Genomic DNA, 15044 nt, shown 5'->3' on the forward strand with positions numbered 1-15044 from the left:
AGCTTCTCTTTCACCAACAGAAATTGGTCCAGTAAAAGGTATTATTTCACCACCTTGTTTCACTGATCTAGTAATCAGGATCTCCTGCAAGCATTCACATCAAAGACAAAAAAAAACGAGGAGTCCTTGTGGCACCTTAGAGACTAACAAATTTATTTGGGCATAAGCTTTCGTGGGCTAGAACTCACTTCTTCAGATGTATGAGGTAAAAAATACAGGAGCAGGTATAAATAGGGAGAAATTAGTTTTAGAGAAATTAAGTTTAGGTTTTGTAATGACCCAACCACTCCCAGTCTTTATTCAGGCCTAATCTGATGTTATCTAGTTTGCAAATTAACTCCAGTTCTGCAGCTTCATGTTGGAATCTTTCTTCACTTCACCAGGGTGGGTATTGCAGTTTTAAGAACGCTTGATAGAGATTCTGTAGGTGTTTGTCTCTGTCTGAGGGATCGGAGCAAATGCACTTGCATTTGCCAGATTGACAGAGCCAGAAGGGTACTGAGAAGTCACCTATTACAAGACAGGCCCAACAAAGAAAGTAACAGTAACTGGCCGTCACCTACAGCCCCCAACTAAAACCTCTCCAGTGTATCATCAAGGATCTACAACCTATCCTGAAGGAAGATCCCTCACTCTCACAGACCTTGGGAGACAGGCCAGTCCTCGCTTACAGACAGACCCCCCAAGCTGAAGCAAATACTCATCAGCAACTACTCACCAGACAACAAAAACACCAACCCAGGAACCAAACCCTGCTACAAACCCCGGTGCCAACTCTGTCCACATATCTATTCAAGGGACACCATCATAGGACCTAATCACATCGGTCACACCATCTGGGACTCGTTCACCTGTACATCTACCAATGTGATATATGCCATCATGTGCCAGCAATGTCCCTCCGCCATGTACATTGGCCAAACCAGACAGTCTCTACGCAAAAGAATAAATGGACACAAATCTGACATCAGGAATCATAACATTCAAAAACCAGTAGGAGAACACTTCAGTCTCTCTGGTCACTCAATAACAGACCTCAAAGTGGCAATTCTTCAACAAAAGAACTTCAAAACCAGACTCCAATGTGAAGCTGCAGAACTGGAATTAATTTGCAAACTGGATACCATCAGATTAGGCCTGAATAAAGATTGGGAGTGGTTGGGTCATTACAAAACCTAAACTTAATTTCCCCAATACTAATTTCTCCCTACTGTTACACCTTCTTGTCAACTGTCTGTAATGGGCCACTCTCTTACCACTTCAGAAGTTTTTCCTCCCTTGGTATCCTGCTGTTAATTGATTTATCTCGTTAGACTGACCTAACACTTGGTAAAACACCCCATCCTTTCATGTATTTATACCTGCTCCTGTATTTTTTATTTCATATATCTGATGAAGTGGGTTCTAGCCCACGAAAGCTTATGCCCAAATAAATTTGTTAGTCTCTAAGATGCCACAAGGACTCCTCGGTGTTTTTTTGTTGATATAGACTTACACGGCTACCATTGAAACCTGACATCAAAGACAGAATACCACTGTTGTTACCAACTAGTGGTATTGCTGTCCCCCATTCAGGTACAGACTGAAACACGGTGTTGGCAGTGGTCAATGGATTGTTCTGAGAGCTCCCATAAGGGATTGCTGACAGCAGTGTAAACTCTTGCATGCCGCCCTCTACTTAAAGTCCATACCAGAGTCCTCTCCTAGAAGACAGCATTCCTGCCCTGTTTCCATCTCTGCTATGTTTTCTCCTGCATAAGGAGATGCAAGGCAGATAATGTATGCAGAGTTCCCCTTGCTCTGTGAGTACTGATTCATTTTCACCTCACCAAGTAGTACTATAGGCTTGCTTCATGAATTTAATAGCTGCAATTGCTGTGTATTTAAGTACCAGACTGGACTGATCAGCGAATCTGGATGCAGAAGTTTCTAGTTTCAGCTCTTTATATACTAATAACATATAGTAGATGTTAGAGTTGTGTTCTCCATTCTTGCAACTTCAGTTAATGCTATTGAGAGTTTTATGCACTTCAAGAAATTGCCCTTAGATTTTCATATTCAATCCATAATCTGTCATCACTTAGTGTTTTAGTAGAGGCTGGGTATTTATTTTACTTACTTTATTTCAGTGTATATATGAAAGTACCATGGGCATTTGTGGTATTTAGTAGGATACATCACATTGGTGATGGGAAAACTGGGTGGCTTATTTTCCACTCTTGTCCCCAGTAATCTTATTGTATGTACTCTCACCAAAGAAAACCATATTTTTCTTCTACTCCACATTGCATCTAATCAAAGCAAAAAGTGCTAACCTAATGGTGTCAATTGTTTCTTGTACAGAAATAATCCATCAGTTCATTTTGGAACAGCAGAAAGGAAACCGAGTACCTCTCTGCATCAACCCTCAGTCTGCTGCTTTTAAGAGCTTTATTAGGTAACTGTATGTAATCACATCTGATACTAATTCACATTTCTTAGTTGTACAGCATTTATGATACATTTGAAATGTTTTTAAATTTTGAATTAAGGGGAGTGGGGAAACGTTCCATATAACTGCCTTCTGCTAAGAATAGTATAAACATTTATGATTAAACTTAAAAGTACTTTTATTTAGGTGATGCTGAACTTCAGTAAAACATGTAGCAAGTTCAAGTAATAGATCATCTGTTTGTGAACAGATTTTTTGTGTGACAGCATGTAAAGTTTAACATTGAGAGATTTGTGTACTCAGGAGAGATTCTAATTTTAAAATTGCACTGCAAAAAATTACAATTAAATAAAACGAATGGAAAACTGTTACAAAAATGAGCAATTAAGGATAATGACAAAAATGTATGCTTTCATATTTTAATATAAAAGGTTATTGATCTGAGTTTTAGAGGTAAATGTTGGTTTTACCAATCAAACCTTACGTTTCTTGTGCTGCTTGTCTGTTACCCATTGTTAATGAACACTGATTTTCTGTTCTTGTTGTATTCTAGTTCCACTGTTGCTCAGCCATCTGAGATGCCGCCATCTCCACTGGTTTGGGAATAAAAGTAGAAGATGATATACTACTGAAGATGTAATGTAGCTTTCCACTGGAGTCTGGGATTTGCAATTCTGGAGGTTAATCTTGCTTGTACTGTAATTTTACTAATGAAGTTTTAAATTAACAACCACTACTTGTATGATACGAATAATATTTAGAGATGTACTAGACTTTTAATCTTGTAAAGTGGTTGTGCTTTTAGAAGAAAATATTTTACCCAGAGTTGCACATGTTTTATGAATTCTGGCGCAGCTGTGATGGCTCAGCTCGGAACAAACAGAGAATTGAACCAAATTTGGGGAGGTTGTTTTTTGTTTTGATTTTTTTAATTGAAGTGAGATTGTAAAAAGGATAGACATACATTTTGATATTGAGCCATTCCTGAAGATCTGGGGTTTTCTAAAATTAAGGAATACAGAGAGCTTGATTGCGACCAATCATGAAGTCACATCAGATGACAGTGACCAGACTATGAATGGACATGTCACCTGATGATCAAATCCTATAAATAGCTTCTCACTAGAGCTGTGATGGTAATGTGTGCTGTTCTAAAATCAAATGTTGTGAGTAGAGAGAATGAGTTTGTGACTAGGAGAGAATAAACTTCTGTTTCCTTACCCGGTATAAATATATATATATATATATTTAATCTATTTTTATTAGAAGTTTTTCTGCTCTTTCTTACATAAAACCCCCAAGCATGCATCTTCTATGTGTGTAAATAATTCCATTTATGGGCTAATTTCAAAGAATCCTGACATCATTGCTGTATAGAGAGAAACTAGCTTGCACATTTTAGGTCTGTGAAATTTTGTGAGAATTTTTTCCTGCACTGGACAGTTGAGAGAAAAAAAAAAAAAAGAAAGAAAGAAAAGGAAAAAAAAAAAAACCAACACATAGGGAATTATGTTAATTGTGTTTGTGTCTTTAGGCAAAGCTGTGGAAGTCTTGAAATGTCACAGTAGTAAATAACTTTTATTTCTTTTTGGCTAATTCTTTTTTTTCTGTTGGAACACTGAATTATTCTGTGCATATGTATATATGAACACAAATTGAAGGCCTCTACCTCCTGGAGTATACAACTTGGTTTGTTTACCTCCACATGATTATTATTTTTTTTTTTAAGTTCAGTGTGGAGACTTGAAACTTGAATGTCCCTTCCAACTTTTATATTTAAAACAAGACAAGAAAATTGAAGACTGTTTTTCACCTGTACAAAGAAATACTAATGGATGGTCTTAAATTTTGAGCATTGGTCTGGGGAAAAACCTTGGTGTTTGTTATGGACAATTAACTGTTAAAGTTATTGTAAGTTATCTGTATTTAGCAGAGTATTTTCAACAAGAGTGATCTGAGCTGAAATTGGAGATTATTAGTAAGTTATGTTTGGAAGTTTTAACTTCAATGAAGTAATTATTTGCTGTGAAAGAAACAAACATTGAATTACTAAACAAAGATGGTGCAATATCTTTGTTTTTTATGAGGCTCTTGAGAATAAAACCAACTGAAACATTTCAATTCACTTGAATGAGAAACGTGTTTAATTAAAAGAGCCCAAGAAGACACTGGTATGAAAGGTAAAATCTCAGAGGTTGGACAGTTAATGTGGCACACTTGCTGGTCACTTTGTAAAATGTAGATTTGAAGTACAGTGGTGAAAACATTAAATGTGACATTTGAAAAAGAAGTGGTGTTATCTTTTCATTTCGTGACTCATTCCGCCTCCCCCAAAAAGTTTGCTAGCTTTTCAGTTATTCTAAACTTAATTTAATGCTGTCGGAAATAGTTTAAAGTGAGAAGACTTCAAAGCATCTTGATTTGGTGGGGGCGGTTTAGTTGATATATTTACTTTTTATGAAGCATCCAGTTACTCTAATTATTTTCTGAACCTTATTGCAACGTTAGCTCATGGATGAAGCTGAGAACCACAGGTTAACAGAAGATAAATAAGAAATTTGGTTTACACTTAGATGGGCGGGATTAAAGATACCCACTCAAGGATGGTTGGTTCTACTTTCTTTTTTCTTTGTTTGCAAAATCCACGTAATTCTTTCTTTCAAAGCAAAAGCGTTAATGGATTTTCTAAACAACTAATGTAAGTAGCCCAGTATTCAGCAGTGCTGCATTAGAAACCAGAATGGAACGCATTTCACGGTTATGAACCTTTCAAAGAATCAAGCAAGTAACTCACATAGTTACAGCTGCTAGAACCCATAAGAAATAGAATAGTCTTATAGATGGGGAAGGATGGTGTCATGGCTTGAATGCAAGCCTGGGAGTCAGAACGTCTGGGTTCTGTTCCCAGCTCTGACACGGGTTACCTCAGTGACTTCAGGCAATTCATGTAACCTCTCTGCCTCAATTTCTTCATATGATGATGAGCCAAATTTCAACATCAAGTTGGTGGTGGTGTCACATTCCTGTTTCATGTATGGAGATCACTAAACTGGTGTCAGTTAATTTATTTGGTACTACTTTTGTTTAGCCAGCGCTACTCACTCAATTCTGCTTCCATTTTTCCTGAGTCTGGTTATTTTAAATGCTGATATGAAATGGATTGCTGCTAGAACTGCTCTCTCCTTAAATACGTAGTATTGTAAAGGGTTTACTTCATAATGTTATGAATAGTAATGTCCACATTGTGCATCGGTACAAAGCCTGTTGGAGCTAACGGCCAGAGCTTCCTCTGTGGGGCTCCTCAATAAACACACAAGGAATGAAATTGTGTTGATACCTAGATCATCTGTATATCTATATCTGCATTGGCCCAAATGTGGGACGGGCCCCCTGAGGAATGAGTATGCACACACAAGGGCAAGCGTTTTAAAATATGTGATGACTTTACCATTTTCTGTAGCCTCAGTTTCTTGGTTCTGTACATAAATTACAATTAAATGAGAGCAGCATCAGGTGCTGTGTCTGTGGGACAAAGACAGTAATTCTAGGACTAAAATGAGGAGCATTAATATATAATTAGCTATTCTGCATAGATCTTACTCTGACTACTAATTAAAAATGGGAAGTCCTATTGAAATACCTCTTTTCACCCTCTTTGCATCCAATAAGGCTAAAATTTAGCTTATCTGTTGACCAGTTTTGAATTTTCTGGGCTGCATTTTAAGCAATTTAAATTCCTCTTGTACAAGGGGTTAAATAATGTTGTCACTACTGATCTATAAGCTCTTGGACTTTAGCTCATGCTTCCCCTTTATTAGATTTGCACTGATAATAGGTGCAGAATTAGCAAGTGTGGAAAAATAATTTTAAAACAACTGGCTTTCAGTTACCACAAAGATGCTACTTGACAAATACACCTCTACCCCGATATAACGCAACCCGATATAACACGAATTCGGATATAACGTGGTAAAGCAGCGCTCGGGGGGGGTGGGGTGGGACTGCGCACTCCGGCGGATCAAAGCAAGTTCGATATAACGCGGTTTCACCTATAACGCGGTAAGGTTTTTTTTGGCTCCCGAGGACAGCGTTGTATTGGGGTAGAGGTATATACTGCATGGGGTGGTTTCTTGGGGGCAAGAAGGGAGAAGACAAAGGCAGGAAAAGATGCAAAAATGGACGTTAATATTGCAAGCACTATGCTCACAATACACATACAAGCAGCTGGTACTTTGGTTGAAGGCAAGTCTGTGGCAGAGAACAGCATTGAAGACACAAGATCAACTGCATAGGAGTCGATTTCTTCACACAATGCACAATCAACCTGTGGAACTTGTTGCCAGGGGATTTTATGAAAGCCAAAACTAACTAGTTTCAAAAAAGAATTGGGTAAGTTCATGGAGGATAAGTCTATCAATGGCTATTAGCCAAGATGATGATGGATGCAACCCCATGCTCTGGGTGTCCTAAGCCTCTAATTGTCAGAAACGGGGAGTGGATGACAGGATGGATCACTCAATAATTATCCTGTTCTGTTTATTCCCCCTGAAGCAGGGGTCCCCAACGCAGTGCCCACGGACACCATGGCACCCACCAGGGCGTATAAGTGCGCCCACGTACTGGCCACCGGATGAGCATCCGCCAAAATGCCACTGAGAAGCAGCGTCATCCAGAGGCACCACCACCAAAATGCCACTGAATTCTCGGCGGCATTTCAGCGGTGACGCCTATTGACGTTGCCATTTGTCGGCGGCATTTTGGCGGATGCTTGTCCGCCGCCATGGTCCTCCGTGGCTCATTGTCTGGTGCCCGCCAGACGAAAAAGGTTGGGGACCACTGTTCTGAAGCACCTGGCATTGGCCACTGTTGGAAGACAGGATACTGGGCTAGATGGACCTTTGGTCTGACCCAGTATGACTGTTCTTATGTAATGAATGTGCTTTCTTTATTTGCATCAACAACTCGGCTTAATTTGACTGTATTTAAATCTCCACTGCCATTAAAGAATTCAGTCTTCTGAGATGGAGATGGGCTGGGATCTTCCCAAACTGAGACAGCAGCTGGAAGACACAAGCAGAGGCTAAAATGGACATATAATGCTTATTGCTTGGTTTTCAGTGCCCCCGACAAGGTTTGAACCTCTCTCTCCACACACAGGAGGACACAGTCCCTTACATTAAAGAATGTCATGTGCGGGAGACTATACGGGATACTTGGTATTAAGTTACAATTAGGTTAGTATTGATTATAACTCAGACAGCACTAGAATGAAATCTTGGTCTTACTGACCTCACTGGAGCCAGTATTTCACCTATATGAGCTGATCCTTACTTGGTGTAAATCAGTGTGGTTCCATGAAGACATACCAGCAGAAGATGTGGTCCAATGTAGCATTTGAACAAGGAGAAAAGGTTTAAAACTTAGACTCCCTAAAAGTTAAGGGCTTTCCAATAGAAATGTTGGCACAACTTCAGGTAGACAACACCTCCAGAGCATAAGGCAAGTGTATCCAAATCTAGTATCCCCTTTGAACTGCTAACAGGATTTGAATTTTCAATAAATATTAAAATCATATGTTCAATCCATTGTGTAGCGACTTTCCCGGTCTTATTCCCTTACACTTTATATTTCTTGTAGTACTAGAATATCTTGAGATCTTTGAAATGCACCTATTATTCAATTACCTATTTTTATAAGATAGATCTTTGCTGTCAGCTGTGCCTGGCACTGGTGTCAATCAGGTAGTATTTCTATTCTTGAAAGCTTTGTTTACTAGCTGTATTGTGCAGTACAGCCACTGCACAAATAATAACCTGATACATAAACTGGATCTTTAACCATAGTCAACTTCCAGTTCAGGAAGGGAATAGGACTGGCTCAGTGATTTGAAGTAAACCTTATTAATAGTTTTTAAAGAAAGCTACTTATGTTTGAGACAGGAACACAACCTGCTACTGGGAAGTGCATTGGTACTAATGCAGAAACTCCTGCTTCATTAAGTAGCGGGGGTAGCCATGTTAGTCTGTATCCACAAAAACAATGAGGAGTCCGGCGGCACCTTAAAGACTAACATTTATTTCGGCGTAAGCTTTCGTGGGTAAAAACCTCACTTCTTCAGATGCATGGAGTGAAAATTACAGATGCAGGCATTGTATAATGACATATGAAGAAAAGGGAGTTACCTCACAAGTGGAGTACTCTTAGGACATTTAGACACCTTTCCCCCTCTTACTCCTGGGATCTTGCCAAAACCCTTCAGCCTGCTGAAAATTCGTATCCAGGAGGAAGTTAACTAGTGGGACAACCAGAAAGCGTAAGGTTTGTTAGTGATTGGACTCAGCCCGGGGTCTGGTAAAAGTAAAGAAATGAACGTGAGCAGGAGTATATATGAGCATCTTCTCAAAACAACTTGTGATTCTTCTGCTAACCAGAAATTCTTACCTATTGGATACTTTTGAAAAGCTCACCCCTAAGCTACTTAACGGCACAAGTCCCGTTGAAAGTCAATGGCGCTTATTCTCCTGAGTCCCTTAGATTCCTTTGGGAATCCAAAATAGTGTGCATGTGCGCACAGAGGATTTCTGACCTCCTTCTACCGGCTTCAAAGGCAACCTGCTAAATCCTGTGCTGTGTTGATGGATTAATTTGTTGAGCTGAGTACTAAAGATCGAGCCAATACTTTTTTTTCCCCTAACCAAGCTATGAAAATGTTTTGAAGTCTTTAAAATAGATTGTAGCGCAAATATAGTACGTTCTCCTCCTCTTCAGTTGTATGGAATCTTCCTGAAGGGAAGGCACTGCACATGGGTTGACTTCAGCAAAACGAGTAGCCCTTTAAATTGTGAGTTGTCCCAGCAGGAAACCCAGCCTACTGAGAGTGCAGCCAATGGGAGCAAGAGAAAGATGGCATGTTGCTGTCTGTTGCTTACAAGCTGACTTCCTGCTGCCTCTGCACTGCACCAGGGAAGGTATGGCTGCTGTTACAGGCTTACTGGAGTGGGTTTTTGCCCTGTACTTCCTCACTCATATTCCCATCACTTTAATCATAGACCTGCAACCGCTTGTGCATGGAGCTGGCATCTACCCTCAGAGTGTAAGTAGCTGCCAGGAATCTCTCGGTGACATTGTGATTTGTGCGTGTTTGCAGCTTGTGCAAATTCTGTAGGGACTGTCCGATAGAAGGGTTTGAATAGCAATGACTTTGTGCCCAGCCTTTAGCTTGAAAAACTTGATCTTGCTGCATCTTTGAGAAAAGGCTCCGCTCTCATTCTGCAGTGGTAATAAGGAGTCATTGTTCACTAGATGGCTAGTAATTTACAGTCCGTTTTTTACAATACCACTTAGCTTTTATGTAGTATTAAGTATAAATATAGATCGTATATCCTGTGCCAAAGCTCATTAGTTTGGGGTCACTAGGCTAAATTTCACTTCGATTAGTTCACGAGGGCAGAAATCAACTGGCTTCCAAAATGGTTCAAAGAATCAAATGAAATCTGTGCAAGCTTCCTCTGCCAATTCAATCTAAACGAGTCCGATAAGAGCAAGAAACCTCCTTGCTAAAATCTCTCCTACTTTTATCTTCCTAGCATGCTAAGCTATTGCCGGAGTCTAACCTAACCAGCCTAGAAATACCCGAATATCTGGTTGACAGTAGATTTCTTCTGCATATGGAAAGCACTCGGTGTTACTTCTTGTCTTTAAAAAGTTAATCCAGTCTGAGAGAGAGACTGGAAGAGTTCAGAGCAAAGTCCTGTTGTTCATTGAGTGACGTCTGTAACACTGGCCTCATGGTTCAGTACATTTGTTTCCTGTGCTAAACCCCACCATGGATGTGAAAGAGGCAGAGATAACTGGTTCCCAAAATATGACCAATCAAGGTACAATACGAGTTATTTATAAAAATTCATTTTTTTGTCACCGGGGTTTGATCAGTATGATAGAAAACTATAAATATAATCTATTTGATTTCTGCCTTCTCTTGGTCAATCAGGAGGCTTCTTCTATTTTAGAAGCCATATTTAAATTAAAAATTAACTTGCAAATCTCAATGGAATTTCAACCAAAGGCCTCCTAACAAAACCACATTTAAATTGATTTTTCTGTCATTCAGACTCATTTAACATTTAGCTCATTGCACTGTGAGCTGGGACAAAAACCTCTTTATAGGACTATTTAAACCCCATGGGCCAGCAGTATAATGGTATTTAGATGTCTAAAGATGCAGATAGGGGCCTAGTGGGAATTCGAAAAGCACCTATGTGAATTAGGCATTGAACTCCTGTTTATGTATTATCATAGTGCCTAGGAACCCAGCGATGGACTAGGACGCTGAGCTAGGCGCTGTATAAACATACTCACTTTTGTGAATTCCACTAGGCACCTGTCTGCCTCTTGAAGTGCCTAAATACCTTTGTAAATCTGGCCCCACCTGTCCTTCCAGTGGCAGGGCCAAGAAGAGTGGAATTCAAGAATATTTCCTCCACGAAACCTGGCTTGCGCCCTACGTGGAAAAAGGGATCAGGGTGGTCTGTGGCCATTCACGTCTGAAGCAGCAGGTTCTATGTAAGGTTGTGATAACCCTGAGAACGTGGGGAACAAAACGCTGCAGAATGGAATGTATGCTTACGGAGCGCTTTCACCACTTTGAGAGACTTTTGCAGCGTAATTCCCATTAACTCTAATAGTTGCACAGCTGAAGCCTTGCGTACCAAGATGAGACCGTATCTTTTAAAAGGTTTCTCTCGCTGTAACGATGGCTCCATCTAATGGGTCATGTAAAGTGCCTTGTTTCTCAGTGCAGCTAACGTTAAGTGTGTTAATCTGTTGTGGTTTTTTCCTTAAGCTGGCGGAGTTGTTAAAATGGTATGCGGTGACCTTCAAAGATCCCATGATGCTGGAGCCCCCTCCATGGTTTAAGTCGTTTATATGTTGTGAAGCCGCCTTTCAACTGCCTTTCTTTCCCTTTGCAGCCTATGCATTCTTAAAAGGTGGGTACAGAAGGAATGAAAGAACAATATTGTGCATGCGGTCGTCTTGCAGATATTCATTTTAGGTGGTACAGAAAGCTTGTTCTGTACACTTAAGCCATTAAAAATACATCAAGTGGGGGGGGGGGGATTCCTGTTTTTTCACTAGGAATTTTGCCTCAGTAAGGAGTGTAGAATAGAGCCTGTAGGAAAATAATGAAAATAAAAACAGGAAAAATTATTCTTTCGCTGCTGCTTGTCAAGCCTGGCACAATACATTTCATTCCCACAACAGAAACCTTTATCTTAAACCAAAAATCCTAGGTTTCTAGGTAATAGGGCCCAGTGGGGAGAGAACAGCCCTGTTAGGACATGGGGCGTTTATTCCAGGTTCTGCCACAGACTTCTTATATGACCTTGGACGAATCACTTAACCTCTGTAAAATGGGTATAATGATACTCGGCATCTACACGATACCTGGTGGTCGACCTAAGAATATAATTCTTGAATTAAGTCTGTGTGTCTATTTTTTTGAAGATGAAAATATTTGATCAGCTTGCTTTGAAGAGAGGTCCCAGAAATCCTATTTGCATCCTGTCTTTCTAAGCTTCCAGTTGGCACGCCTTGTGTTGCCACTTTTCCACCTAATAAAAACAGATTCGTTTTCCTGCTTCCATATACTACTTGCAATTGAGGCTTGTGCAGTCTGGGTTAATTTTCTGCTAATACCTAACTCTCTCATAGCAGTTTAGATCTGAATATGCGTTCACCCTCTTTAATGTATTTATCCTAAGGCTATTGAATGCTGCCCTCTTATTTCAAACAAATGTTATACTTTTCTGCCTCGAATACAGGTGGCTGCAAATGGATACGGACTCCAGCAATTATCTACTCCACTCACGTAGCTACAACTGTATTTCCTATCCTTGCACACATCCTGTTTCACGATTTCTCAGCGTCCAAGCATCAGGGTCCCGAGACGCAGCAGGAACGCCTTACTCTGTTATTCTTCTATGTGCCGTATTTGCTGATTCCCATTCTGCTCCTGTTTACCATGTTGTACAGCCCCCAATACAACCAGGTGGAGAAAAGGAAAAAGAAATAATGGTGAATGGAAACAGCCTAAATATCTATCCCCATCTGTTCTCTGAATCTACTCCGTCCAGGTCCTGGAGGATAAGTGTCCGTCTAGTGCAGTCTGCTGCCCCAATTCACACTAGTATGAGTCCCAAATAGAAGACTTGAATTGGCTGGAAGTCACTGCTCTTCCCAAAACAAGTAGCAATTCCCCCTGCTGTACCTGTTGCTGTGGCTAGAGGGACTAACTTCTCTGGTGCTGGCAAACTCGTGTTTTTCATCAGTGCGAACAAAACAAACATGTAAAGCCTTTGACGTACAATACTGAAAATAGAGCATTGCACTTACGTTCTGTCTCCCTTTCAGCTGCTCTCCTTCCAAAAAGACCATGGTAAATACACCTGTGTGAGAAACCGTGGATCCCCCGTCTGTTTAAAAATAAGACATGCTGGAGGCTGCATATGCACAGTGTTATGACTTAATTAACTACAAGCAGCTGGGGAGTAGAGCGAGGCTGTGAGGGAGGAAGTGTTGTTCTGTATCATTTTTATTAGAAGTAAAAACAGGGTCTGGTTCTGGCCCCAGATACATATGCACAATCCCATTGGCTTAGGTGTTGCTGGGGGCAGAACCTCGCCCATTAAAGTTAAGAGTCTTACTGAATATTTGCTAATGCAGCCAAGTCACGTAGTTGTTTAAGTCTTAAGATTTCATAACTCTGAACTTGTGGGCCAAAACTCTAGCCATTGCATTATATATTTTTGATCTTGTGCCTGGACACGCCTGCCAGGCTGCATGCAAGCCTCTGCATCCACCCCCTTATATACCATTGCCTAACCATCTGGAAGTACAGTATGATCCTTTTTTAAAGATTCTGCTTGTCCCAGCTCCATTTTTGATTATGAAGTGGAATCACGGGCTAGAGTATATTTCAAGACCTGCCTCTGAAGTGGATTTCTCAATGCTAAAATGTAACCTACTTTGATATATGTCTGCTTTTTGTATAGCACCTTTCTTCCCAACGGGTCCTAAAGTCTTTTCCTAATTGTGTCTGAGCAGGGATCTTTTCACCCATTTCTGACCTGCAGCATACCTCCCAGCAGTCCTGGGGCTATCCTAGTTTGACCCTAAGCCCATCTCAGTTGAAGTGAACATTTCCCACATTCAGGACTGCCTCGGGAGAGGGAGTTTGCCCTGGGTCCCCTGTTTGAGAGGGCCCCCAAACCTAGTGGTGGTGTGACCTGGTGCATGGCATTGCAGCACAACTTAAGTTTGCCTGCCCACCCCTTCATTTCTAGCTACAGAGGGGCAGATGGGCCAAACCTGAGTGGCGCTACGCCCTCCTTTTAGCCACTTGAAATGTTGAGCTAAGCTGCAGCCGCACCTGGGATGAAATGTACAAATGCATTCCAGTTAGACATGGAATGGCAAGCGGTCTGGTCTTCTGTTCCAAATCTCTTCTAAAAGGTTGAGCATTAACCTCTAAATTGCAGTAACATCCATTGTTTATGATGTCAAGGACTATTCTGTCATTGAAAGTATGTTGGAATCCTTATCCGTGTGCCATGGTCTAAATTACAAAGGCCAACAGTTTCATGTTGCCTACAGTTAAGTGTACAACTCCACATATAAGCACTTTATAAGCAGCCTGACTTCTATTTCAGGTGCTGACCACCTGCAATTTCTGTTAACCTTAATGGGATTCGTGGGTGCTCAGCTCTTCTGGAAATCAGGCCATTCATACTCAGATATCTAAATGTGGATTTTGGAACCTAACTTTAAACATTCATTGTTTAAATCTGTTTACAGTTAACATCTGCTCATGCCAGAGAGACTTCAGGATGGTCTGTCTTATTAATTGGCAGCTTAGGTCACTGTTAAAAATTCCCAAGAAACTGCTGAGAGTCTGTGAGCCTCAGGTATAATCTGTCTTGAATTCTGCTGTATGTTTTCCAATTTTGGATTGTCATTTGTGGGTTCTGTTAGTCACAAACTTGTGTGTTTTTTTTTAACTGGGTGGCAGTTCTCTTCTGATCAGTCCAAATAAAAACAGGCTGTTGGTGCTTCTTAATAATGTTGTGTTTTGTGTCTGTGTAGACATGAAAAGCTGTATTCAGTAAACTATTAAAGTGACAATCCAGTGAACTAGTTAAATCTAAGGAAAATAGTCTCAATTATCCTAATAACATGAGCAGCTGATTCTGGCAGGTCAAAAAACTGAAAATAAAGCAACTTCTAAAAAGAATAATTTATTTCCTGATTTCCCAAAGTATTGTAAACTTAAGAAAAAAAAGGGTGGGGGGGGGGGAGGAGGATCCATATAATATAACACTAGTGTCCATTCAAAGATTAAATGAAAAACTACGGGGACCATACAGATTTTTTTAAAAACAAGAGACAGGTTAGAACTCTTCTTATTTACACATCCCTGGAAAACCCCTCCTTTTTGCCATTTTAATGTAAGTTCACATAGTGTTAAACTGTTTGGGGTTTTTTTGCCTTTACACATACTGCTTTGCTCACTGGTACACAATATAAAACTGCATATTTTAGAATCCTCAGGATACTG

General features: G+C 40.3%; 2 protein-coding genes across 3 annotated transcripts in view; both read left to right on the forward strand.

Moving 5' to 3' along the window:
• NLK (nemo like kinase) overlaps positions 1-4556 on the forward strand; it is a 114882-nt gene extending 110326 nt beyond the window's left edge. Inside the window, exons 10-11 of one of the 2 annotated variants that reach the window (XM_054008379.1) lie at positions 2344-2443; positions 2985-4556. In XM_054008379.1, coding sequence (XP_053864354.1) covers positions 2344-2441 — 98 coding nt within the window. In that variant the 3' untranslated portion in view covers positions 2442-2443; positions 2985-4556. The remainder of the gene's footprint in view (positions 1-2343; positions 2444-2984) is intronic. The other variant, XM_054008378.1, reaches the window with a different exon arrangement.
• A 4746-nt stretch (positions 4557-9302) lies between these two features.
• TMEM97 (transmembrane protein 97) lies at positions 9303-14549 on the forward strand. The gene is made up of 3 exons (XM_054008352.1): positions 9303-9524; positions 11274-11418; positions 12253-14549. The coding sequence occupies exons 1-3, from the start codon at positions 9318-9320 to the stop codon at positions 12501-12503; spliced, it is 603 nt and encodes a 200-aa protein (XP_053864327.1). The 5' UTR covers positions 9303-9317; the 3' UTR covers positions 12504-14549.
• Positions 14550-15044: the final 495 nt, after the last annotated feature.

Source organism: Malaclemys terrapin, chromosome 18 (assembly GCF_027887155.1).
Source record: "Malaclemys terrapin pileata isolate rMalTer1 chromosome 18, rMalTer1.hap1, whole genome shotgun sequence".
Taxonomy (NCBI): domain Eukaryota; kingdom Metazoa; phylum Chordata; order Testudines; family Emydidae; genus Malaclemys; species Malaclemys terrapin.